This window comes from Pichia membranifaciens (genome assembly GCF_001661235.1).
Source record: "Pichia membranifaciens NRRL Y-2026 unplaced genomic scaffold PICMEscaffold_2, whole genome shotgun sequence".
Classification (NCBI taxonomy): Eukaryota; Fungi; Ascomycota; class Pichiomycetes; order Pichiales; family Pichiaceae; genus Pichia; species Pichia membranifaciens.
Genome location: NW_017566983.1, coordinates 2,183,787 through 2,208,278, shown reverse-complemented (window position 1 = coordinate 2,208,278; position 24,492 = coordinate 2,183,787). Strand labels below are relative to the sequence as shown.

At 46.3% G+C, this 24,492-nt stretch overlaps 11 protein-coding genes across 11 annotated transcripts; 5 read left to right on the top strand and 6 right to left on the bottom strand.

Annotated features, from left to right (window-relative positions):
* Nucleotides 1-20: 20 nt before the first annotated feature.
* On the bottom strand, nt 21-2,712 carry PICMEDRAFT_122901 (hypothetical protein). The gene has a single exon (XM_019159908.1). The coding sequence runs from the start codon at nt 2,671-2,673 to the stop codon at nt 115-117; it is 2,559 nt and encodes an 852-aa protein (XP_019019184.1). The 5' UTR covers nt 2,674-2,712; the 3' UTR covers nt 21-114.
* Nucleotides 2,713-2,938: 226 nt separating this feature from the next.
* PICMEDRAFT_58385 (hypothetical protein) lies at nt 2,939-3,946 on the top strand (the record flags this gene model as incomplete). The annotated part of the gene is made up of 1 exon (XM_019163294.1): nt 2,939-3,946. One exon carries the CDS (start codon nt 2,939-2,941, stop codon nt 3,944-3,946), a length of 1,008 nt encoding a protein of 335 aa, XP_019019183.1.
* Nucleotides 3,947-4,641: 695 nt separating this feature from the next.
* PICMEDRAFT_122889 (hypothetical protein) lies at nt 4,642-5,009 on the top strand. The gene has a single exon (XM_019159907.1). It carries the CDS (start codon nt 4,738-4,740, stop codon nt 4,969-4,971), a length of 234 nt encoding a protein of 77 aa, XP_019019182.1. The 5' UTR covers nt 4,642-4,737; the 3' UTR covers nt 4,972-5,009.
* Nucleotides 5,010-5,424, bottom strand: PICMEDRAFT_122888 (hypothetical protein). Its single transcript, XM_019159906.1, has one exon. The coding sequence runs from the start codon at nt 5,313-5,315 to the stop codon at nt 5,049-5,051; it is 267 nt and encodes an 88-aa protein (XP_019019181.1). The 5' UTR covers nt 5,316-5,424; the 3' UTR covers nt 5,010-5,048.
* Nucleotides 5,425-5,533: 109 nt separating this feature from the next.
* PICMEDRAFT_31991 (hypothetical protein) lies at nt 5,534-11,108 on the top strand (the record flags this gene model as incomplete). Its single annotated transcript, XM_019162735.1, has 3 exons — nt 5,534-6,077; nt 7,068-7,133; nt 7,249-11,108. 3 exons carry the CDS (start codon nt 5,534-5,536, stop codon nt 11,106-11,108), a joined length of 4,470 nt encoding a protein of 1,489 aa, XP_019019180.1.
* A 418-nt stretch (nt 11,109-11,526) lies between these two features.
* PICMEDRAFT_15909 (hypothetical protein) lies at nt 11,527-13,725 on the top strand. Its single transcript, XM_019161018.1, has one exon. It carries the CDS (start codon nt 11,547-11,549, stop codon nt 13,497-13,499), a length of 1,953 nt encoding a protein of 650 aa, XP_019019179.1. The 5' UTR covers nt 11,527-11,546; the 3' UTR covers nt 13,500-13,725.
* Nucleotides 13,726-13,739: 14 nt separating this feature from the next.
* PICMEDRAFT_31299 (hypothetical protein) lies at nt 13,740-16,661 on the top strand (the record flags this gene model as incomplete). Its single annotated transcript, XM_019162691.1, has 2 exons — nt 13,740-14,644; nt 14,738-16,661. The coding sequence occupies 2 exons, from the start codon at nt 13,740-13,742 to the stop codon at nt 16,659-16,661; spliced, it is 2,829 nt and encodes a 942-aa protein (XP_019019178.1).
* PICMEDRAFT_15907 (hypothetical protein) lies at nt 16,403-17,332 on the bottom strand. Its single transcript, XM_019161017.1, has one exon. The coding sequence runs from the start codon at nt 17,237-17,239 to the stop codon at nt 16,769-16,771; it is 471 nt and encodes a 156-aa protein (XP_019019177.1). The 5' UTR covers nt 17,240-17,332; the 3' UTR covers nt 16,403-16,768.
* Nucleotides 17,333-17,598: 266 nt separating this feature from the next.
* Nucleotides 17,599-19,700, bottom strand: PICMEDRAFT_15906 (hypothetical protein). Its single transcript, XM_019161016.1, has one exon. The coding sequence runs from the start codon at nt 19,374-19,376 to the stop codon at nt 17,718-17,720; it is 1,659 nt and encodes a 552-aa protein (XP_019019176.1). The 5' UTR covers nt 19,377-19,700; the 3' UTR covers nt 17,599-17,717.
* A 767-nt stretch (nt 19,701-20,467) lies between these two features.
* On the bottom strand, nt 20,468-21,804 carry PICMEDRAFT_15905 (hypothetical protein). Its single transcript, XM_019161015.1, has 2 exons — nt 21,669-21,804; nt 20,468-21,557 (listed from the first exon to the last, which is right to left on the bottom strand). The coding sequence occupies exons 1-2, from the start codon at nt 21,689-21,691 to the stop codon at nt 20,630-20,632; spliced, it is 951 nt and encodes a 316-aa protein (XP_019019175.1). The 5' UTR covers nt 21,692-21,804; the 3' UTR covers nt 20,468-20,629.
* Nucleotides 21,805-22,176: 372 nt separating this feature from the next.
* Nucleotides 22,177-23,709, bottom strand: PICMEDRAFT_26921 (hypothetical protein; the record flags this gene model as incomplete). The annotated part of the gene is made up of 3 exons (XM_019162470.1): nt 22,177-22,972; nt 23,147-23,518; nt 23,648-23,709. Coding segments are annotated over 3 exons (1,230 nt in total), but the record flags the coding sequence as incomplete, so codon positions are not given.
* Nucleotides 23,710-24,492: the final 783 nt, after the last annotated feature.

The window sequence follows — 24,492 nt, the reverse complement described above, 5'->3', positions numbered from 1 at the left end:
TGAGGACACACTTCAAGGGCAACATATAATCTTCCTCTAGTCTACGTTCCACCTACAACAGAATGCTTCAACATCTCGCTGAACGCGGCACCCCTGTTTTTCAGCTTTCCACTTCTAGATGCTTCTATTTTTTCCCTTGAAAAAGTCACGTGCGTGGCGCACAGCGTCTTCAACAGATCTGCTGTCACTTTCGATACGCTTTCTAACCCAGCCAGAAAGTTTACTTTGAATCCGTGGTTGACTGTACCTCGTATCGATTAGGAAAATGACTGCATAATCGCTGATGTTCCGTATCGCACGCCCCACCGATTGGTTAATAGCTTTCATGCAGAGATTTTCGTAAAACTCTTGACTTTTCGATTTCGCAAACGTGGAGGTGCTACCCATACTGAGGTACTTTTGTTCAATGTAATCCTTTTTCGCTATCAAGTCACTGCTGAAGGCGTTTGGATAGGGGAGCCCTATCATGATGACCGCCCTTGCAAGCTCATCCGAGAAATTGATACCTTCCGACATTTTACCTCCAACCACAGAAAGCAAGAGCGCACCGTTTACTGTGTCAGTACTTTCCTGTAAGGCGATGCTTTTGCGATACTCCATCAAGGTATCATCCACAGAGCGATTCCTTTCCTCCTGATAAATCTTTTTGATTTTAGCTATTTCGCCGTATACACCGGATTTTTTCCAAGTTTCGATCACTTTCGCAAGATAGCTGTAACTTGGAAAGAAGGCAACCGAGCCGTCGGGAACTTGGGCCAGAAGGTCACGCAAAGCATACCCTAAATCGTTGATCATCTTTTCCTCATTCCTTTTCTGATATGAAAACTCAAAATTGGGTGATCTTTGCGAGCGACAAACGGTAAATACTTGGAGATTACTATCGGGTATAACATGGTCGCAAGAGAAATGCACTATTTTCTCCTTTTCTAAAGAAGGGACTAGGAAATCCGTGAAATCTGTTATTGGTTCCATTGTACCCCCTGCTAAGATGACACATTTGCTTTCATCTAACACGTCTTTGAAGTCTTCACTTGGGTCGAGCAATAGGTATTTCAGGATAATGTCGTTCTGCGATGTTCGATCCCAAAAGAACTTCCCGCTTTTTAAAGGATTGGACAATGAATAAAAGAAGGCTTTGATTTCAAAAAGCTTGGGACTACCTGTTGATTTATAATATTCTTCAGTGGTTTCTGATTTTATGGTTCTTTCCATGTACGACTCGAGCTTGAATGCAAGCTTGGATTTAACAAGGTACAATTCCAAATCATAGATATTTAGCAAGTCCGTAACGTTGTCGCCGAAAATATCGTTCCTGTCAATGGTAACTCCGGAAGTTACTTTTCCAGACGCCTCTGCTGCGGCTATGAATTTGTAAAGACCATTAATGAGCTTGTTCAACTTGGCTATGTTAATTCTGTTCCCTGCAGACATTTTGAACATGAATTTCTTAGTATAGGTTTTCAATCCCTTTTTAATTAGTTTCAAGTCGCTGAATGACACTTGACTTGAATATATTCTAGAAATTGTGTCCAACAAGTTATGTGCTTCGTCAATAACAACAACGGAGTCCTTGAGTTCCAAACCCAACAGTTGTCTTGTGTCTTTCTGCAATAATAGCTGGTACGGCATCGAGATAATTTCGGCGACTGGTATATCGTTACGCGTGCTATAGTAGGGGCAGATGTTGAGCTCTTCTCCCATTCTATGTATGTCTTCAATGTCGTAAATTTCTGACATAACCAGGTCATTTAAGTTTTCTTTTCGCATATCGTCCTCTTCGTTGTACACTTTGGGCATGAATTTGCATTTCTCAGTTTCTTGTTGCAAGTTTTGGCATGCTTTGTTTATTGCCTGCAAATCATTCAATTTATATACAGATGGGTTGATGCAGAGTTGTTTTCTCGATCCTAGGGGCAAGTACTTGATTCTCTCAGTGCCGAGGTTATCTATACATGACGGGAAGCTTGTGAGTTTTAGCTGGCTGCTGAACTGGCTCAACTGTGAATGGGTTCTGGAGACAAAATAAATCTTCACCTTGGACTCATTGATCTTTGTCGGATGAACATTAGCCTTTGTATTTCTATGCGAACCTTCAACTTTACTCAACAACTGCTCGACATCGCGTGAGATCCCACTTTGGCCGACTTCCTCCTGTGCAATGTCATAATCAGCCGGCGCCAAATCATCCAGATCCATATCTGGAGGATGCTGGGCAGCTTTCTCGGTGGTTTTTCTCTTCTTGATAATTTTGACAGCTCCCTTCTTTTTACGGCTTTCTTTATTTCGTCCATCATCCTCTAAAAAAAACGGGAGGCCTTTTTCTCTGACCTCTTGTAGATGTTGTTCATACTTGCGTGCCTCGCCTAGGTAGTCGGCCAGAACCTTTTTCTGGAAAGCTTCTTTGACCCACTCCGGCTCATCGTCTTCGTCTTTACCGTCTTCCAAGCCTCCAAGTTTCTCACAAATAAGACCGTCGTTCACCTGCTTCTTGTATTCACGGAGCCATGACATTGTCGAGCAGATCAAACTCAACGTTTTCCCCGTTCCGGTTGGCGACTCGAAGATCCCAAGCTTGTAGTCTTTTTTCAGGGTTTCGTATATTTTTTGCATGAGGTCCAGCTGAACCTGGTATGGGGTCTCAAACGGATGGTGAAAGTTGTCATGGTTGGGCATCTGTTGTCCCTCGAGTATCGTAACTCGCTTGGGAGAACAGTGCCAACGGTCGACAGTGGAGAAATCTACGATAAAGGTATGCCATAAATCATGTACGCGTCTGTGCGCCGTTGATATGGTTTTTTTTTCAGAGACTGGGATTAGCGCCAGGGTGAAAGCTACGAATGCAGCCGAGGAAGTAAAGACGTCAGTCGGGATGGACAGAGAGGTGGCGGAGGCGGCCCACTCCTTGCCACCGGGAGACGCCAGGACTGCGGATAAACAGATGAACTACACTTTCGGGGACAGGGTGAAGAAACTTGTGAATGCCTCTGCGATAGACAAAAGCGAGAAAGACGCCATACTGTCGCTGGGCAGGATCACCTACAAGGAGCTGAGGGAGGCACACCAAAAGTGCAGCGGCGAGCCGGACGTTGGGTCTCTGATGCACTATATGAGCGACCTGACTCCGGTGTTCCGTGTCTACGACCGGGAGGGGCTAGCGAAGGCCGCCAAGACGGACGAGTTCAAGGCGTTGATGAGCAGGTTGAGGGCCGAGGAGAAGGAGAGAGAGTACCGCACGCTGCTGAAACGGGGCCACGATGCCGGGGCCCACGTGGACGGGATCGGCAGCTATGCCTTCCTCGCAGGGCGGGGCCAGGCGGGCAGCGCCGGCCAGGCGGCGAAAGAGGTTAAGCACCAGCTCACTACGATCGTCAACATCCTCATCACGGTGGTGTCTGCCGGGTACGCCGTGTGGTACTGGAGCGGCAGCAGCATGGGTCTCTCCCGGGACGCCGGCGCCGCCGGCAACATGGGTGTCCGGGTGCTGCTCAGTCTGTTTGCAGCAGTCTTGGTGCTCGTGGCCGAGATCGTCGTGTTCGGCGGCTACCTGCGGAAGGTCGACGACGCCCGCACCAAGGAGCATGCGCTGGTGGAGGACCGCAGTGTCGTGCAGACAATCGTTATCAAGGGCAAGGGCGCCACCGCAAGCAGCGGTCCTACCCGTGACAGGGCCAGCATCGGCAAGAAGCGAAAAAGGAAGGGCCGCGCCGCTTACGTCAGCGCGCCCACTCGCCGCGACACGGACCAGATAGCCTCTTTTCTGCGGCAGCAGCGAGCTTTCGGAGAAGCAGGGACGCCGGAGGCTATATTGGCGGCTCGGGGAGCAGAGCAACAGGCTCTGCGCTGCGGAGGAGCAGGAACTGCGGAGAAACGTTGTAGTTGTATAAAAAGGAAGCCCATTCCGCTGCTGGCTTGGTCGGGGCAGGCATGGCCTTGTCGGCACACGTGAGCGCCGTAATAGCATGCGCAGACACCCTGCAGTCGGCAGCGTGGACAGCGACAATAGCAGTGACAATGACACTAGATACATAGGCAATACATAGGTAGAGAATAGTCCATGCACAGGCACACCCCGGAGAGCTGCTCTCTGCAAAAGGCCCAAGCCGTCGATCGGCGGAAAATAGGCGCTGGAGCACCGGTGCGCTGCGCTCAGCGGGTTCAGGCCAGGCGAGACTGGCGCGGACGGGCGGGCTGCTGCTGCTGCGGTGCAGGGCATCCGAGAGTTTTTCGGGCCGTCTTGTGTTCCGGAAGACGGGTGCGGGAATTTAAATCTCGCGGGTCGTGCGAAAGAAGCAAGTGCTAAAGCCGTTTCCGTCCGGAAGACGGACGGCTGGACGGACGTAGTATGTGTTGCGGACGTCTGGATGCAGGGAAGAGTACGGGGAGGGCATGCGGACGCGTGCTGTTTCAACAGAAAGACGGGAACGGAAACGGGGAGGAGAACGGGAACGGGAAGGGGAACAGGGGCCCCAGTGCTGTTGAGCGAGAAGAGTGGACGGAGCAGAGTGGACAAGGAGAGACGGAGATGGACAGGCGTCCAGAAAGACATGCAGGCATCCAGACACGCATAGACACAGGCGCAGACCGATAGCCCGCAGTTGCCTTTTGCGGAAGATCCATCGATACAGGGCACGCGGTGGAGGGAAAAAAAAAGAAAACAAAAAGGAAGGGGAAAAAACCTCGCTTCGCTCGCATCGGCTTGGGAAATGCCAGAATTAGCAGCTGCAGGGTGTGGTCTGTATGGGGTCGTGTGTGGCAGCCAGACTGTGCTGGGGGACGCTACATGTGCCACGGGTGCTAGGGCTGGGGCCGGGGTCGTACATGGCGGGCAACGGGCCAGGCAAGAACAAGGCGTGTGGTGCCGCTAATCCCAGCACGAGAAAACACACAGACTGCCTGCAACAGACAAACAAACAAACAAGCAGGAAAAAAAAACAAAGAAACACCCTCAGCAGCTCCCGCCGCATGCATTGAGGCCGGGTGCCGCTGTGGGGAGAGCAGCGTCTGCATTTTCTTCACTCTTCCATTTGCCAGCTCGTTTTTCCCGCAGCTTATCGTCGATAACCGTTTTCAGGCTGGCGTAGCGCTGTCCGGCTTATTATCGTCACAGGGCTGAACGCCCGGTGTGTTGCCGCTTCGAGAGCGGCGAAGCTGCATTCCCTTGCCACCACGGCGCCCTGGCACGCTCTGCCCCCGCCATAGTGACTCGCCGGCTCTCTGAACCAAAAATCCCTCGTGGTTCGTGATTCAGCGTCCAGCACGTCAAGCTTCTGCAAATGTCCCAGGTTCCGGCCCCTAATATAAATAAAAAGTGCCATCCTCCATCTCCGTCCAGCTGCTTATGTTCTCTCCAACCCCTTGTAGCACAGAACCCCCTTCTTCTCTCTTGTTTTGCTTTCTTACCCTTTTCCTTGTAACTCCTTCCTTCCGGCATCAATTTCTGCTTTGAAAATTGACTTCACCAAAAGATTTTATCCGTTTCACGCTGAATCAGATAAGTCTTTTCGAATTCTCTTTTTAATCCATCACTTGAGCAATGAGTGACTCTCACAGTATCGGGACGGACAGTGTCGACTCCGCCGGCGGCGAAGTCAAACAGTTCAACCCTATCGATGACGTCGAGGCACAAGAAAATGGCGAAAACTTATCTCAACACTTGTCCAGAATCTTGTCCACTCCAGAAGGTATCCAAAAGATCGAATCCTTGGCCAGAGTGTTGTCCACAAAGACCAAGGCCGACTTGGACCACTTCGAAGTCAACCCTCAAGATTTCGACTTGAAGCTCCTCTTGAAATACTTGCATGAGAGAGCTTCCGAACAAGGTATCGAATCTGCCCACTCCGGTTTGGCCTTCAAGGACCTGACCTGTTGGGGTGTTGATGCGTCTGCTGCCTACGGTCCTTCCGTTCCGGAAATGTTAAGAGACTCGGTCAAATGGCCTGCCAAGTTCTTCAAAAAAGACACCCGTCTCCAAAGACAAATCATTAGAGACTTTATGGGTATTATAAAGCCTGGAGAGTTGGTCTTGTCTTTGGGTAAGCCTGGTGCTGGTTGTTCTTCCCTTTTGAAAGCCTGTGCCGGTGAAATCGAAAACTGAAATTATTGTTTGCTGCGAATACAGTGAGGACCGATTTGTCATATGCGGCCTCGGCCCTGTCAAGGTTTATCAAAACCCCGTATGCAAATCATTATGCTGCTGCTAAACATGTTCTTCGGTACATAAAAGGTACTCTCGGTTTAGGATTAGTATTCAAGAAGACCACGAGTTTCAATTTAGTTGGTTACTGCGACTCCGATTGGGCTGGTGATAAGGTGGACAGAAAGTCGATTACCGGTTATGTTTACATGTTAGGAAATACTGCAATAACATGGAAATCCACGAAACAGCAGACGGTGGCGCTATCATCTACTGAGGCAGAGTATATGGCACTGGGTGACGCAGTTAAAGAATTACTATGGTTAACACAACTGTTGAAACACATTGGACTTAAAATGAACAAAGTCCCCTGCATCTTTGAAGACAACGAAGGGTGCAGGATGTTATCAACGCATCCGGTCCATCACCAGAGAACCAAACACATTGATATTAAACATCATTTTGTTAGACATCATATTTCAGAAGGAAACTGTGAAATAGTTTCAATCAACACTGAAAATATGGTTGCGGATATGTTGACTAAAAGTTTAGCCAAGATTAAATTCAATAAGTTTGTTGGTCTAGCTGGAATGTCGAACATATCTACAAGTGTTTAGATTATGGTGGGGTGTTGAGATAAGATGCCGAAGCCAATCATGATCGAGTGATAAGAGATAAGAGTCTTATCATGATAAGGCATCTTAAGTAATCTAAAACTGGAAAGTTAGCCGCCATGATAAATGAATAATGGCAAGTTTAACCGAAGGTGTAAGTGTATAAATACAAGAGGTTTGTCCCTTGTATTTATGTTTGAGAATATTAGTTTGTAGGCTAGTTATATTAGTTATAAATTAATAAGCAACAAACATAAGAAAAAGTGAACATATACAATGGATATTCATAATAGAATAGCTAGATTACAACAGGTTATGAGCCCTGGTCGAAGGTACCTTTTCCTACGATGGTTTAGACCAAGAAGAAATGATGAAAAAATATAAAGGTATGTCCATGTTGATGTTTTTTTTCCGAATTCCCCAAATTACCACTTTCCACACAGTTTACTAACATTTTTGATTTTTCTAATATCCTCCCCTTTTCCCCCTCTCTCCTTTCAGGCTATATCGTCTACAACCCGGAATTGGATTTCCACTTCCCTTACATCACCGTCAAAGAAACCATTCAATTCGCTTTGAGAACTAAAACTCCAAAGACGAGAATCGATAGTATGGGTAGAGAGGAATACGTTGACAACATGCTGAGATTATGGTGTACCGTTTTCGGTTTGACCCATACCTACTCCACAAGAGTCGGTAATGATTTTGTCAGAGGTGTCTCTGGTGGTGAAAGAAAGAGAGTCTCCATTGTGGAAGCATTATCCATGAATGCTTCATTCTACTGTTTTGATAACGCTACAAGAGGTTTGGACGCTTCTACCGCTTTGGAGTTCACCCAATGTTTGAGAACTGCCACAAACATATTGCGTTGTGGTGCTTTGGTTGCTATCTACCAAGCCGGTCAAAACATTTATGAGCTTTTCGATAAAGTCACAGTCATTTACAAGGGTAGACAAATTTACTGGGGTCCAGCTAAAACCGGTGTCAGCTATTTCGAGAGAATGGGTTACGTGAAGCCAAGCAGAATGACTGCACCAGAATTTTTAACTGCCGTCACTTCCCCTGCATCTAGACAAATCAAGCCTGGATTTGAAGGTAAGGTACCAGATACTGCCGATGAATTTGAACAATATTGGTTTTCTTCTCCAGAATATCAAGAATTGCTAGCTGAATACGACGAATTCGTTGCCACTCATAATGCTGAAGAAACTAGAGCTAGATTAGAGCTAGCTACTTCACAAAGAAAGCAAACTGGTCAAAGAAACAAATCCATTTTCGTTGTCAACTATTTTGCTCAACTAAGATATTTGGTCATCAGAGGTTTTCAAAGAACTAAGGGTGATATCACTTATACCATGGTTTACTTGTCTTCTTTCGTTACTAAAGGTTTTGTTGTCGGTTCCATGTACTACCATATTCCTAAATCCACTGTTGGTGCATATTCCAGAGGTGGTATGTTGTTTTACTGTTTGTTGTTCTGTGCTTTAACTTCTTTGGCTGAAATTGCTAACTCGTTCGCAAACAGACCAATTTTGGTTAAACAAAAATCTTACTCCATGTACCATTTGTCTGCTGAAGCCTTGCAAGAAATGATCACTGAATTGCCAACCAAAGCAATTGCTGTCATCATTTTGTCTTTGACTTCTTACTGGATGCCAAATTTGAAACACACTGCAGGTGCTTTTTTCATGTTCTTCTTATTCTTGCTAACCATTCAACAATGTATGTCTTTCATTTTCAAGCTTGTTGCCACTTTAACTAAGGATGGTACCACGGCTCACGCAGTCGGTGGTTTATGGGTCTTGATGCTTTGTGTTTATGCAGGTTTCATGTTGCCATTGCCAAAGATGCATCACTGGATCAAATGGATTCACTACTTGAACCCTATGTTTTACTGTTACTACTCATTAATGGCCAACGAGTTTCACCACAGAATCATGCCTTGTTACAAGCTGGTCCCATCTGGTCCTGGTTATGAAAATGTTTCTCTTATCAACCAAGTTTGTGATTTGCCAGGTGCTGTTGCCGGTAATGACTGGGTCTCTGGTGAAGCTTACATTTTAAGACACTTTGACTTCAGATGGCACAACGTCTGGAAATACTGGGGTATCAACTTGTGTTGGACTGCAGGTTTCATTGGACTGAATGTTTTTATGGCCGAATTCGTCAAAAATGTTGAAGGTGGTGGTGATATGCTTTTATTCAAGAGAGGTCACATGCCGGATGCTGCTGGTGGTGAAGAATGGGATGGTAAAGTTGCTACCAGAGAAGAAATGATGCTTGCTTTGAATGGTCCAGATGCTGACCTAGAAAAGATTATTTCTGAAGCTGATATTTTCTCATGGAAAAACTTGGACTACATTATTCCTTACGAAGGTGCAACTAGACAATTGTTGTGTTCTATTCAAGGTTACGTTAAGCCAGGTACTATGACTGCCCTTATGGGTGAATCTGGTGCAGGTAAAACTACTTTATTGAACGTTTTGGCTCAAAGAATCTCCTTTGGTACTATTACTGGTGATATGTTAGTTAATGGAAGACCTTTGGATAGCTCCTTCAAGAGAAGAACTGGTTACGTCCAACAACAAGATTTGCACATGGCTGAATTCTCTGTTAGAGAATCTTTGAGATTTGCTGCTGATTTGAGACAGCCAAAGTCAACTCCTCAGGCAGAGAAATATGAATACGTTGAAAAGATTATTGGTTGTTTGGGTATGGACAAGTATGCCGAAGCCATGGTTGGTAAGATTGGTAGAGGTTTGAATGTCGAACAAAGAAAGAAATTGTCGATCGCCACTGAGTTGGTTGCTAAGCCATCATTGTTGTTGTTCTTGGATGAACCAACTTCTGGTTTAGACTCTGAATCATCCTGGTCTATTGTTCAATTCATGAAGGCTCTTGCAGATTCTGGTCAAGCTATCTTGTGTACCATTCATCAACCTTCAGCTACTTTGTTTGAAGTTTTCGACAGATTGCTTTTACTAAAGAAGGGTGGTAAGACTGTCTACTTTGGTGATATTGGTCCTAACTCCTCAACTATGTTGGGCTATTTTGAACGTTACTCTGGTGTTAACTGTGGTGTTTCCGAGAACCCTGCTGAATACATATTGAACTGTATTGGTGCTGGTGCAACTGCTTCTACTGCTCAAGATTGGGCTGAACTTTGGAATAACTCTCCAGAATGTGCTCAAGTTACCGCTGATATTGAACAACTACATGCTGAATTGCCTCAAAGACCTATTAATTCTAACGTTGGTGATTTGACTGCCAAATACGCAACTACGTACGACAAACAATTCTGGTTTGTTTTGAAGAGAACTTACCTTCAATTCTGGAGATCCCCTGTTTACATCAGAGCAAAGTTCTTGGAATGTGTTTTCTGTGCTTTGTTCGTCGGTTTGTCTTACATTGGTTTTGACCACACCATCGCTGGCGCATCTGGTGCTTTCTCATCTGTTTTCATGTTGTTGTTGATTTCCTTGGCTATGATTAACCAATCCCACGTCTTCGCTATTGATTCAAGAGAATTGTACGAAGTCAGAGAAGCGTTGTCCAACACTTTCCACTGGTCTTGTTTATTGATCTCCCACACTTTGATTGAAATTTACTGGTCTGTTATTTGTGAGTTCTTCTGCTACATCTGCTACTACTGGCCAGCACAGTACTCGGGCAATGCTCCGTTTGCAGGTTTCTTCTTCTTCATTTACGTCTTGATCTTCCCAATCTACTTCATCTCATACGGTTTGGCTATCTTATACTTCTCTCCAGATGTTCCTTCAGCTTCCATGATCAACTCCAACTTGTTTGCTTCTATGTTACTTTTCTGTGGTATCTTAAACCCTAAGAGATGGTCTCCAAGATTGTGGTCTTTTATGTATGTTGCTTCCCCTTTCACATACTTCGTCCAGGCTTTCGTTGGTAGTATTGTTCATGACAGAGTTTTGATCTGTGCTTTCGATGAATACAACATTATGGATCCACCTTCTGGTCAAACATGTGGCGACTTCTTATCAACTTACGTTGATAACAATGGTGGTTATCTTGTCAACCCAACTGAAGACACCCAATGTAAATACTGTCCATACACCAAGCAAGAACAAGTTGTTGAACAGTATGGTATCCACTACAGTGAACATTGGAGAAACTTTGGTATTGCATGGATTTACATTTGTTTCAACTTTGGTGCAATGTGTGCTGGTTACTACATCTTCAGAGTTAGAGGATTCTCCATTTCTGGTCTATTCAACGTTAAGAAGTGGTTTGAAAAGGCAAGAGTCGACAGACACGAAAAAGATACGACTATCTTCCAAAAGAAGGAAGGAGACGACAAGGTTTTGGTTCCAAAAAAGCCAGCTAACTAAATTCCTACTCAAAACAATAAAAACATCCACATAGTTAATAACTAATACTTTTTCACCGATACATTACTTTTTTTCCTGAAGTCAGCTTTTTCATTTCCATTTATATCCTAATCTGTTGATATCCTTTCAAAGCACAATCTATTTTTCCCTATACATTTCAACACCTTTTTTTTAAACACATTAACCTTTTATACACTACATATACTCCTATTTTTATATACTATGCATATATACACTCAAATCGTTTAAGCTTTTTTGTAATTTTTTTGTCCATTTTCTTTTAGAAACAAGGAAAAATATAGCAAAATTCATTTTCGCTAGATTTAAATTTTCACCAACCAATCTTTACATGGTCGATTCACATCTTCCTTATTGACTTGATGTCGGCTGGACCTATTCATTGCAATTTTTCGTATGTGCAAAGCGGTTTAAGTTAAAATGAGAAGGGTTTTGTTTTCAATAAAGACAACTGGAAAGCCGGGAAGGTTAGGCTTTAAGGCCAATCCTTTTCCTCAATATGACTTTCTCCGATCAAATATTCCGGCATTTAGCTTTAGTACATCGAATATGAATAAATCTGAACCCAAGCCGAAGGTTGAGTTGCCTATCTTCAGCAGCGAATATTACACAAAAACTAAAGCTCATGCGGTTATGTTAAATCAGGAAAAAGTGAAGCATGAATATGATTTAAAAAATGCTTATGATGAGTACCTTTCTTTTCTGAAATCCAGGGAAATTTCCGAAAAGTTAAAATGTAAAAGTTGTGGTACAGGGCCTTTGCAAAGTAATGATTCAGGCTCAGATAAGTACTACAAACCACCAAAGTTTAGTGCCCAAATAGGTTTTAAAAAAAACATAGGCCATCTGCAGAAAAATCAACTTTTCACTGAAGCGGAATTGGCATTGAAAAAAGAAATGGGTATTTACGACGAGGCCTCTAATCTGGCTGAAGAAAAGGAAATAGTGTTTGAACAGAAAGTCAAGCAGTTGGCCGAACTTGCGAATTCTAAGGTTGAGTGTTTACGTTGTCAACAACTAAATTCGCATGGTGTCTTTGATATATTTGGCCAACAAATCGACCAAGTCTTGGAGAAGATTCCGTCAAACGGAAAGATAGTGAACATTGTGTCAATTCTTGATTTTCCACTTTCCTGCAGCAAAGGGATAATAAAAGGAAGAGATCCCAAAGATATTTGGCACGTTGTTACTAAAGCTGACTTGTTTTTCAGACAAGAAGTGCAACTTAACAGAACAGGTCTACAATATGTACAAGAAGTACTGGAGAAATATTTAGATGCCGACCCTGAGAAAGTATTTTTTGTTTCCACTACAAAGTCGTGGAACAATGAGGAGCTTTTGCAAAAGTTGCCTGGTGGTGATCTCTATTTTGTAGGAAGGGCAAATGCTGGTAAAAGCAGTCTAATAAAATCATTGATAGCATCTACTCATGGCGTGGACACACAAAACGTTTTAGCCAAAAAAATAGAAAAGAAAAGTATGAATTATTTGGAAAAACTTGGACTTGATTCACCTGGTACATCACATATTCCAGGATATACAAGAGACTTTCAAAAATTCAAAATTAATGATAGGATAACTGTTTATGATACACCAGGAATCTTTCCGAATGACTTGGGTTTCTACAAATATTTGACTGAAAAACTTGCAAGGAAACAGCCAAAGTATACAGCTTTTGTTGCTGAAGATAAAAAAAGGTACAAAAAGCTGGATGTCAAAGGCCCAAAGGTCTTTAGTGGGAAGAGTCTATACTCTTACGGAGGATTCTTCTATTTGCAGCCACCAAAGGGTGCTATTTTCAAAAGGTGTTTGGCTTTCAAATTAGGGGAAAAGACATTTGAAGCAAGATACAGTAAGCTAGGCAGAGCTGAGGAGATAAATGAAACCAGGCCAAAGCAAATTGGAAATAGGTTTGGTGTGACGAAAGAAGCTTTTTACAACTTGAAAAGATACGTTATACCTCCATTTTACGGAACTGTTGACATTGTCATACAGGACCTCGGTTTTCTATCTATAAAAATGACCAGCTCACCCGATGATGTTGACGGACTATTTCAAATATGGGTTCCAGAAGGTGTTCGCGTGATCGTGCGTGAATCAATCTTCAACTTCTTGTACAAAAGCCACGATCTGGTTGATGAAACCGGAAACAAATTAAAGAAGGAAAACATATCTAAGAGGGGTGCAACTAGACTCAGAGCAATTTTTGATGAAGATAAACTACATTTTACTGAACTTGTTCAAGTCCCGGTCAACGAGTCAGATGAGCAGGCTTTTCTCAGTGTATGTCCACCTGGGGATATGAAAATAAGCAACACTGCTGATTCCCAAGAGGAATACAAGAATCAATACTGGAGGAAAATAAAGATATAGAGGGCCTTCGGCTTGTAGGGTTTGGATAAAAGACAAATGTAACATGTAAATAAAGATAGCATTAAACGCAAAGTTACCCGGCGCGAGAATTCACAACTTGTTCGAATGTGGAAAAAAAGTTGCGGAAATGAAAACATGTAAATCCATTTAAACCTGACAGCCCCAACAGACTGCGTAAAACGTTCTATACATTTAAAAAAACTAGTTATAGAGGCTATATCAAGCAATATTCCTATCAATATGGCTGGAGTGTTGACTACTTCGAAAAGTGGGACTTTGGACCCATTTGGTAAAGACAAAAGCAAGAAATCGTCCTCGCTAGACGACCTTGTACAATCATCAAGAAACCTACCCAGGCGCTTGGATGATATCGATACATTGTATTTGAGCTTGAACGAGATTCAAAAAAGAGCTTATAAGCTTAGGAAATACAACAAGGCAGATACAAAGTCCAATCCATATACCAAAGCTCACTATCTTTTGATTGGCAAAGGATTGACTATCGAAGAAATTGATAATGAGCTAAATAACATTAAAAAATTAGCACACAAGCATGAGTATAATAGTCAATTGAGCAGAAACAATAATACACAAAACGCAAGTTTAGGTGCTTATGCAAGACAGAAACCCAGTAATCTTGAGTTTTATATGTCAAGGCAAAAAGACGAAGATGTGTTATTGGCCATTGAAAGTTCACTATCGTCCGCTGCTAAAGATTTTGACAGTTATGTTAATAATAATATCCACCTAGATTGGAAGCGAAGAAAAGGTGAACTTTGTGAAAAATTATCAGCTGTATTGAAAAGAGATGCATCAACGTCACTAACTTCGCCAGATAAGAAGTCAAAAAAACTTACCCAGAAAGAACTCATTGAGAAACAGTTGATTTGGGGCACGCATACTTCCAAAAGCATAATATCATCAAACTTCAAATTCAACGATGTTCAGAGTGCCAAACACTTGGACTCGCTTATGAATCCAAACATTTCTTACGCTATGAGAAAAAAGTTCGAGTTATGTGCTGAGGTTATTTATGAACTTAATGAAGCGAGACAACAAAAAACCTGGTATAAACTTGCAACTGTTTTCTCAAGTTTGAACAAGTCTGATTTAGCAAGCAGCAAGTCTGAGCAACTTCATGATGCGTGGATCATTCTTCGAGACTTTTGTGAGAATCCATATAACGATGTCGACGACAAGTTGAGAGAGCACAGATTTTCTAAAGGAACGTATTCAAGTTCAAACACGTTCGAATCTATCAAATTGAAAGAAAATATTGAGCAGAAAAGTAGAGAATATTTAGAGTCCCAGTTCAGGGATTACATCAACGATTTGTATTCCGTTAACAAGACTCCATCTATGAAGGATCTCTCTAAATTTGATCAAGCAAAATCATTAACCCCAAACGTTGATAAGGTGGTAAATTTTATTGAGATGAGTTTGAAAACCAAGCAAAAAAGCTGGAAGGTTCCAAATATGACATTTGTAAATGGATTACCTCTTTGGGCAATCCTATTTTACTTATTAAGAGCGGGTTGTTATGAAGAAGCCGTAATTTTTGTTTCAAGATATGAAAGCTCGTTCCAAAAACTCGAAAAGTCCTTTTCGCTTTATCTGAAATCATATTGTGAAAGCAAAGAAAGAAAACTACCTCAAGAATTGCAAGGAAGACTCAATAATGAGTTCAACCAATATTTCAAGAACTCTACTAAGGACATTGATCCTTATCGTTATGCAACTTACAAAATCATCGGTAGATGTGATTTGGCCAGAAAGACGCTACCTTCTATTACATTAAGTATCGAAGACTGGCTATGGCTACATTTGTCCCTGATAAAAGAGGATGATTCTTCTACCTTTGAATCTGATATCATATTCAATGATGCCAACGAGAATGTGACTAATGACACATACAGTTTACTTGACTTACAAAAGAGCGTACTTGAGTTTGGCGTAGATGCCTTCAACAGCTCTTCCAAAAATCCTATGTACCTTCAAACTCTACTACTTGTTGGGCTATATGAGGATGCCATCAAGTATTTGATGTTCAGCAATGAAATAGACGCAGTTCATTTAGCAATCACATTAAACTATTATGGTCTTATTAGAATTTCTGATGAAAAGACAAATCCTTCTTTTGCAGAAAATTTATTGAACGTTGACTCTCAAGGATTCAAATCGATTAATTTTGCTAGAATGGTTGGTAACTATGTGAAAACTTTCAAGTTTAGTGATCCAAGGGTTGCAGCAGAATATCTTTTTTTGATATGTTTGAGTGAAGGGTCTGATGAGACTTTTAAGCAAGAGCAGATTGAACTTTGTCATGAAGCTGTTCGTGAATTGGTATTAGAAACAAGAGAGTTTGTTTTATTACTAGGAAAAATTACAAAAAATGGCATGAGAATTCCTGGTGTTATTGAAGAGAGAAAGTCACTGATCTATTTAGAAGACGAAAATGCATTTTTGGACAATATTGCTGAAAAGGCTGCGCAGAAGGCCAGTGAAGACGGCAGATTAATTGACTGTATACTGCTTTATCAATTGAGTGAAGAATATGACACAGTCTTGAAAATTGTCAACAAATTACTTGGCGATTTTATAAATTCAATAGATCTGGCTAATAACTTTGAGTCTATCAGTGATATTCCAGGCACTACTGAAACGGACGATGAAAACAATATTATCAAACTTAGCGATAATTTGCTGAAGGTTTACAACGCTTCTCCAGAAATTTTGTCGAAGACTTCTGCCAAGAATAGAGTCACTTGCAGAAAATTATTGGATATTTTTGAGATAATCAAGGAGTTTGGTAATGACAAGGAACTTGGTAACAAGTGCATGAAAATCATAGATCAAATCAAGTGTCTTGAATTGATTCCAATTATGACTAACAATGATATTTCGAAGATCAGGAACTACATAAACGAGTTCAGCAATTATGATGAATGTATTATGAAGAACATACCAAAGTTGCTAATTATTGAAATGACTTGTTTGCAAAAGCTAATTTCCTCTCTGACTTACTCATCGATGGGTAACGATGCCAAACTTTACGATTTGAAGCAAATCTCCAAAAATTGTATGATATATGCTGGGTTAATCAAGTACAAGATGCCTAGGGAGGTTTACACTCTTTTGATCAATTTGGAAATTAATATCTGATGAGATACGAATTAAATTTAAATTATTTGACTGATTAGTTATTAGTTTTGTACTTCTTATTAGGTAAAATGATTATACTTCGTATTAAAAGGTCCTATATAATATAATCAATGAGAATGCGTGTGTGAATGAGATTCGAAATGTGCATGATTGTCAGGTCCGTGAGAATGGCTATGATGATTATCAGACGAAGATTCCTTGCTCAATTTCTTCTTTTTTTTATATTTTGGTTGCCTTTCATAAGCATTAGGTTCTGCACGATCCTTTATCTCTCCTTCGTCTTCCGAAGAAGAGCTCGAACTTGAGCTAGAGGAAGAAGACCCATCTTCAACCTCATATGCGTCTTCATCTTGTGGGTGGAATATACAACAGATCTTTGTCTTTTTCTTTCCCATATTCTCATTATCTACGACATCTTCTTCCCACGAAACTTTTTTTTTCGTCTTCTTGTTAGAGTTGGTATTTTCTTCAGATTCTTGTTCGGGGGTAGCTGAAGCACGAAGATGAAGGGTGGGTATATCTGGTATCTGGATTGTTTGTGTCTGAGTCCGTGTGCCGGAGGGCGCTCCCGTCGGCATATTCAAGTTTGTCTATTTATGTATGTGTAGTGGTCTTTGAAAGTGAGATGTAGGTCACTCGTTGAATGACCCCATGGATTGCGTAGAAAAGGTGTATGGCGGCAAGGAAGGAGAGGCTCGGTCATGTTTGTCACAATGGAGGGCCAATATGGTAACAACGTGAGAAAATGCACATTTGCGAAAGTGCGAAAGAAGGGAAAATCTGTACATGAAGAAGACTCAGATCTTGGTTCCCGGATCGGTGGCTGACATTGATAGTAGTTTTTATGGGGTTGCGGCCGAGCTGTTTCTGTTCAAATTAAGGGGAAAGTAGACTTTAAGTGCATAAAAAAACTATTAAAAAAGTTATGCTGCAGCATTGAATGAATGTGCTGTGAGGCATAGATCAATCTTCAGATTGCAGCCGTCTAATTTACGTTGTTGAGATATGCTGCTTCGATGCTATTAAGTTGTTGTTTTACAGTCGTTATATGTAAATCTATACACGTCTGTAGGAGAGTGGGACAGGGTTGGTATTATATGTAGTTGTAGAAGGCCCAGCCAATCCTACATTAGAAGTCTGTCCTGCAGGCGCCGAAGTGCATGATTCCTTAGCTACAGTGTTGTCGTAACTTTGAGCATACCTGGTTTGCGACTGGGATGGGTGCAACTGGTCGTGCCGTAGTGGCAAAGGAGGAGGGGCTGGAGCCGGCGAAATTGATAGTGGCACACTAGGGCTGCCGGGAAAGCGACGTTCCAGAACGTTTGGAGGAGCTCTGCCACCGCCAGCGGGGGTTGCGGAAGGTGGAGGGGTGAATGATGAATTAAGATGTCGTAGGGGGTGTGGTTGGATTTTTGAGTAAGGAGGAAAAGGAGTTGAGTAGAAACGTTGCTGTTGCGGCTGTATCTGCTCTTGCGGCAAGGCCATTGGCGGTGGCTGTGGAGATGGAGATGAGTGGATACGCTGCGGCTGTAGGCGGGGTGGGAGGTGGTAGTATGGTTGGTGATGCATTGGCGGACTCGAGAACTGGAAGGGATAATACCCCTGCGAGGAGTGGTGAGGCGGTGCCGCTAAAGGTGCTGCCTGCGGCAGTGCTGGCTGCGGGTAGGGTCCGGGACCCATCTGGGGCTGCACTTTGAACGGTGGGGGCGGGTATTGCAGGCAACCCGAGTAGAGATTTGAATTCGGTTGCAGCTGCTTGTATATGTATCTCGAGGAGAGTTGCGAGTCCGTAATCGAATGCTGGAAAAGTGGTCTTTTCAGGGAGGGTTCGCAGGAGGAAGACAGGGGCGATGAAAGTGTGGAGGAGCTCATCTCCTCGAAAGAGCGTTTGCTTGTCAAGTCGTCGTAGAACCTCTTGTGGTCCTTCGGGGTGCTGTTGATGTGAGTGCGTGTGTGCTTTTTCAAGTCCTGTGGTCTCTTGAAGTTTTTGGAGCACGTTTTGCAGACGTAAGGCTTCAAGGGGATGTGCACGCGAAGGTGGGAGGTGATGTGGTCCCGCTTGACGGTGGTGGTCTGGCAGTCGTCCCACTTGCAGCGCAAAGACAAGTTTCTGTTGCACTTGCGGCCGACGTGGAAGTCGCAGAGGTGTTCGTACAGCGGCTTGGCGTCGTCGAACTCCGCCGAGCAGCCCTGCCACCGGCACGTGAGCTTTTCCGAACCCTTGCTATCCTCCTCTTCCTCCTCTTCCTCTTCTTCCTCCTCTTCTTGCCCTTCTTCGTCGTCGTCGTCGTGTTCGTGCTCGTGCTCGTGCTCGTGCTTGTGCCCCTCCTCTTTCACTCTGCTCTCCTGCGGAGACCGCGGCTGTCGTATAGGCGTTTCGTTTGGCGTGGTGCTGACGGTGTCAGCGGAGGAGGTTGTGCCGACACACGAGGCATCCGTGGCGCCGGAGGACGCCCGGGACACCGATCCGGGGAAGGAAGCCAAAGGCGGCTCCGCCGACGCCTCGTTCCCGGGCCTCGGTTCTCGTGGATTCAACAAGTCTCGTATGTGCGACCGAGACGAGCTGTCCTTCTTCAGCGGCGTCGTTGTAACTGTGGCCCTGGATGCGGATGCGGATGCGGATGCAGGCGTGCTGCTGGCACCCCGGGTGTGCTGCGGATCCGCAGACACAAGGCTCGAGATGCTGTACTTGCTAGATCGTGGGGTTTCCACCATGTTTGCGGCTGTCGCTGGCGTTTCTTCCTCTGATAACTGCTATTTTCCTGCCATATATGATGTATGAAACACACACGGAAGACTGCAGAAGCGGCGGCAGGCAGGCAGGCGGCGGGCACGGATGCGAAGCGGTGGAAACGTCCGTCTCTTTGCTGCCACTCGGACTCCCTGTCTAACGCTGCGCCGTTGTGCGAGCCGTCTGTGTACAGACGGGGCAGCCAGCCAGCTATATGAACAACTACGCCCAGCGGCATTGCAATCCCGGGGCCAGGGACCCCCACCTGTGAGGGCCTGGCATCTCTGTACGTGGAGGATGTACAGGGGTATAACCGCATGCACCAACGGCCCGCTGCAGAGTTCTGCTACCGGCGGCCAGCCGAGCGCAAGCGGCGCGCCGCGCCATCGCCGGCAAGAGGGCCTGGCGTCAGGGGCCGCCGGCGGGTGGCCGGTGCTTGGCTGGACCGGGTGCTGGGCCGCGGGCGAGGGCGTGAGGCGCGGGGGCGGCTAAGCCACGCAGCGCCCCCACGCAAGCGGACATCGGCCCGATTCCGGCGGGGCCACGGAGCGCCGACAGCAGGGTGCAGCAGCAAAGACGCGCGCCGAGACTGGCCGGTGGGAGAAGATGCGCCAAGGTGCCGCGGGGTGGGGCAGACGTGGGTGGCGGGCCGGGTTCCCGCAGATCCCAATGCAGACTAGCGGTAGTGCATTGAGCATTAGTGCCGGTGCTAGCGTTGCGCACTAGCACCCGCGGTGATGCGTCATGCGCGGGGTGCACGGACCACTGCGTGCAGCCATCTGACGCACAGAAGATAGCCCTGTTGCGCGCCGGGGGCAATGCCGTCTGCAATAGCGCGTGCTGGTTGGCCCGCGGGCGGGCGCGGCGGAGAGCACAAACTGTCCCTGAAAGCGCACGCTGCTTGGCGACGTTGCAGGTGCATGGATGGGAACGGCGAAAATGTTTTCCTTCACTGGAGTTGACAAAGCCAGGGAAGCGAAGGCGGGCGAAGGAACGGGGGGAGGGGGAGGGGGTGGGAGGAGGCTTTGGGGCTGGTGCATGTGGCGGTGCGCGGTGGCGGTGCGCGGTACATACATACATGATGCGTGTTCAACGTATATCGGGTACAGTACAGTATAACAGAAGGTGTCGTGTCGGACACAGGAGGAGTCACAAAAAAGATTAGAAGTAGAAGCAGAAACAGAAACAGAAAAAATGGTTGTACAACAGCGGCGGACAGACCGCCGGGGCAGCCAGTCTAGGACAAAGCCTTCTTGACCCTGCTGAAGAAGCCACGCTTCTCCTTTTTAGCCGACGACGCAGTCTTCGAGGACGCGGCGGTGCTTGGCGCAGTGTCCTTCTTGGCAGGACTCTTGCCCTTGTCCTTTGAAGCAGCGGTGCTGGCGGTGCCTGTGGCGGTGGTCGACGCGGTGCCGGCGCTCGCAGGCGTCTCCTTGGCGTCAGCGGTGGCGCCGGCGGAAGCGTCAGCCTCGGCCTTGTTGGCCTCCTCCGGCGACACCAGCTTCTTCACCTTCTTCACGTACTTGGCCTTGCCCTCGCTGCTGGCTGCGCTGCCTGGAGCTGCCGCCGCCGCCGCCTCCTGCTCCTTGATGTCCGCGTTCAGCTTCTTGGCGTCCACGTTTCTCACCTCCTTGAACGCACTGATCTCCTGCGGGTTCTCCGGAACAACCACACCAGGCTCCCCGAGCGTGGTCTGCACGCCCTCTTGGCTGGGCATCACAGTGGGCTTCACCTCCTCCGGCTCCTTCTTGCCGTGCGCTAGAACTGCAGCGCCAGCTGCAGCACCGGCGCCCGCAGCAGGAGCTGCAGAACCCATGCTCAAGCCGCTTTCGGGAATGATGGCAGGCTGGGTGGTCTTGCCGTTCTCGGTCTTGCCAAACTCAGTCTTGCCCATGTTCTTCTCGGCCTTCACAACGCTGCCGTCCTTGGCAAACTCAATGTAGTTGTTCGTGTTGCCCGTCTCGTCGACAACAGTCCAGTACGTGTCGCTGGTGACCCACTCGTCGCCGTTGAGCACAAACTTGAACTCAATCTTCTCCGTGCCCTTGGCAAGAGGCACCTCGAGCTCAAACGAGCCGTCCGGCCTCTTCACCAACGGCAAGGTCTTTGACCAGTTGTCAAAGGTCCCCGTCACAATCACGTCCTTGACTTTTTTGTCAGCAGGCCTGTAGCATGTGGCGGTCGCTCAATTGCTCTGTGTTAGTATTCTTCCCTTCGTTTCCCGCTGCTTCTCTGCCTGCAGCACGGCCAGGCCCGCCTCCGAGGAACACACTCACCATTTAAAAACAAAGTTCGGCATTTCTAGTGGGATGTATGAGTGCAATCGCTTGTATCACGTAGCTCTGTTTTGCGGTGTGCTATTGCTGTTGCTGTTAATGTTGCTGCTCTACACACCTAAGCAGACCCTTACGGTCACACAAGCGCATGGCAATTTAAATTGCGAGAAAAATGTACAAGCCGAAAACGAGGCAGGAGCAATGTCCAGCCTTTGGGAATCGCCACCCTATTTCGCCGCAAACAGCACAGGAACCTCCGCGCCACTCCCGGGGAGAGGATAAGGGTTACGTCAGCGCCTTCTACCATGCGTATCCACTCCGTTCCTATGATAAGATAGACGATAAGTTAGAGGAACCGGGTGCTGTCGCCAAGAGTTTGGCTGTAATAGGGCAGAGCGTGAAGAGATGCAGACGTATCCTTTCCTATTGTTCTTCGCTGCCTTCCCGAAATTGCTCTCATTTCATAAATTAATAATTTACTATATAGAAATATATGTATGTATCATGCTTGGGACCACTTCATTGCTTCGATGCATGTTACAACAACTACGATGGTGACCGGGAGCGTCAAGATGGCGTACCCATAAAACAAAACGCCGGCCATCTCCTTCTGGTACAACTCGTTCAACTGGCAAATTTGGCTCAACTGGATGGCCGGCGGCGATGTGATGAGAAGGAAACTTGTAATCAAAAAGATCGGATCTTCCATGATGCTCAAGCTGATGTATTTCACGGAGAGGACAATCATCGGTAGCAAGATCAACGATGGTAGAACCATTCTGCCGAGCAACGAGCCGAGTATCATCCTCTTGTAGTGCGGACATGCCGGCGGTATATCGCTGGAAGGGGCCAAGTTGGCACCTAAAACAACCAAGATCAACGGAATGGAGACTCCACCGAGCTGTTTGATCGCACTGGCCAACGTGTGTTGCACGAAACCGTTGTTCTCGTAAAATGCAGCCTTCAAAGGCGGTATAGACGCCACTACCATGGCGGCTAGCATGGACCAGAGTGGCGGGTTCATCCAGTTGTAGAACCCGAGGAGCACTCTCACCAGAAATGGTCTCTCGACTTCCTTGTCTTCTGAATCTTCTCCATGTTGGTTGTTGTTTCCGTAAGACGTCGAAGATGACATTGCGCCGGAGGTGGTGCTAGGGTATTCTTCGATAAGCTGAGTGGTGGAATCTCCGTCGCCACACTCATCGTCATCGTCTCCTTCACCATTACCGTAGTTGGCAGTTAGATAGTTGACGTTGACGTTGGTATTGGAGCTCGAAGAGGTGGTTTTGCTGTTGGGCTGATCTCTCAAAGTCTTGGTGATATTCGAGGCGTTGTTCTGGATCGACAATGGGAGGACTCTGTTTTCCAAGTTAGAAGCCTCGTTGTAAGCCAAGGAGCTGTCATTGGCGCTGGAGCTGATCGTGTTCATGCTCTCGATGGTGTTCAGGTCGTGGTCGTCTTCCGTGCTGTAGGTGGACCCGTAGAAGATGACGTGGTCGGGTTGCTTGGCCAACAACTTGTTGTAACCCCAGGACCAACGCAACATCTGGCCCAATTGCTGGAAAATCAAGAGGTAGATCAAGCCTCTGGATGCGATCTTGTCTGGGGTGTCGTCCGGGATGTCGTCCCACTCCAAGTCGGGCAACGAGTACGCCAAGGCCAAAGTCAAGGAGACAGGCAAGGAGTTTGAGTTGCCGAAGACGGACATTGCGGTGACAAAGTTGGACTCCGGCTCAGTCAACTCTAGCCATCTGGAGACCAGGATGGACGAGTAGTAAGAGACCAGGGTTGTGACTGCGTAGAGGATCGGGATGATGATGACTTCCATGAGCTTCTTCAAGGAGAGGGAGCTTGCCAACTTGGAGAAGATCAACGCGGGCGTGAACAAGTCCACGTTCAACTTGGAGATGATCTTGACGCCTTCGTTGTTCAACAAGTTCGACTGCGCCGCCCAGAAGCCGGAGAGACAGATGAGGAACACCTGCACCACGGCCTGGAAGGTGAGGAAGGAGATTTCTTGGAATGACAAGCCATTTCTAGCTTCGTTGAGGGTGGAGAAGAGGAACTGCGGCAGTGTGGGCAGTGTCATATAACTGGTGTTGCTGTTGCTGTTGCTGTTGCTGTTGCTGTTGCTGTTGCTGTTGCTTCGCTGTTGCTTCGCTGGCGTGGCGGCGGGGCGTTGTGATCTGGGTGTGTATGCAGACAGGTGTGCGGATCCGAGTGCTTGCCGACGTGGACGGGCGTTGGGGAATATACAGTGTACAAAAGAGGAAAGAACAACGGGATCGGGACAAAGGCAAAGAGAAAGTCAGAGACCAAAGAACTAGAACGGAAACAAAAACAACAAGAAATAAAGGACAAGAAAAATGGACCCAGGGGAGTAACGCAGAGTAAAGATAAGCAAAGCAAGGCTCGGTATGCTTCAGAGAACAAGAGAGAGGAGGCGGAGGGGAGGCGGACATGATCAAAGCGGAAGGCAAGACAAGAAAAGAAAAGAAAAGACACCGTTCCAGAGATCCGGAACCATCGAATCGAACGACCAACCGAGACGACTCCAAACGTGTGCACCCAAGCAGGCACCCACCCAAGGCGGCCAAACGTGCGAGCCCCCAGATAGCACCGCGCCCCGCCCCGCCCCGTTTGCCCTCGCCGCCCGGAGGCGGCCATTAGCAGCGGTAGTCTTCAAGCGAGATAGGCTTGACTGTGAGCATCGCGCTGAGAGGCACGGGCGGGACCGGGGCGTCGTCGTCGGCGGCGGCAGCGGGGGCCGCGGGCGCAGGCCCGCCGAAGCCGCTGATTTCCTGGGACACGACGCGGAGAAGCG

What these genes read in the sequence shown, in the direction of transcription:
- PICMEDRAFT_122901 (XM_019159908.1), bottom strand. Translation starts at nt 2,673, where the DNA reads ATGCCCAACCATGACAACTTTCACCATCCGTTTGAGACCCCATACCAG.
- PICMEDRAFT_15909 (XM_019161018.1), top strand. Translation starts at nt 11,547, where the DNA reads ATGAGAAGGGTTTTGTTTTCAATAAAGACAACTGGAAAGCCGGGAAGG.
- PICMEDRAFT_15906 (XM_019161016.1), bottom strand. Translation starts at nt 19,376, where the DNA reads ATGGTGGAAACCCCACGATCTAGCAAGTACAGCATCTCGAGCCTTGTG.
- PICMEDRAFT_122888 (XM_019159906.1), bottom strand. Translation starts at nt 5,315, where the DNA reads ATGGCACTTTTTATTTATATTAGGGGCCGGAACCTGGGACATTTGCAG.
- PICMEDRAFT_15905 (XM_019161015.1), bottom strand. Translation starts at nt 21,691, where the DNA reads ATGCCGAACTTTGTTTTTAAATG. An exon ending in CCGAACTTTGTTTTTAAATG is followed by an intron (nt 21,558 to 21,668) that starts GTGAGTGTGTTC and finishes CACATGCTACAG; the next exon opens with GCCTGCTGACAAAAAAGTCA.
- PICMEDRAFT_15907 (XM_019161017.1), bottom strand. Translation starts at nt 17,239, where the DNA reads ATGCCGACGGGAGCGCCCTCCGGCACACGGACTCAGACACAAACAATC.
- PICMEDRAFT_122889 (XM_019159907.1), top strand. Translation starts at nt 4,738, where the DNA reads ATGGGGTCGTGTGTGGCAGCCAGACTGTGCTGGGGGACGCTACATGTG.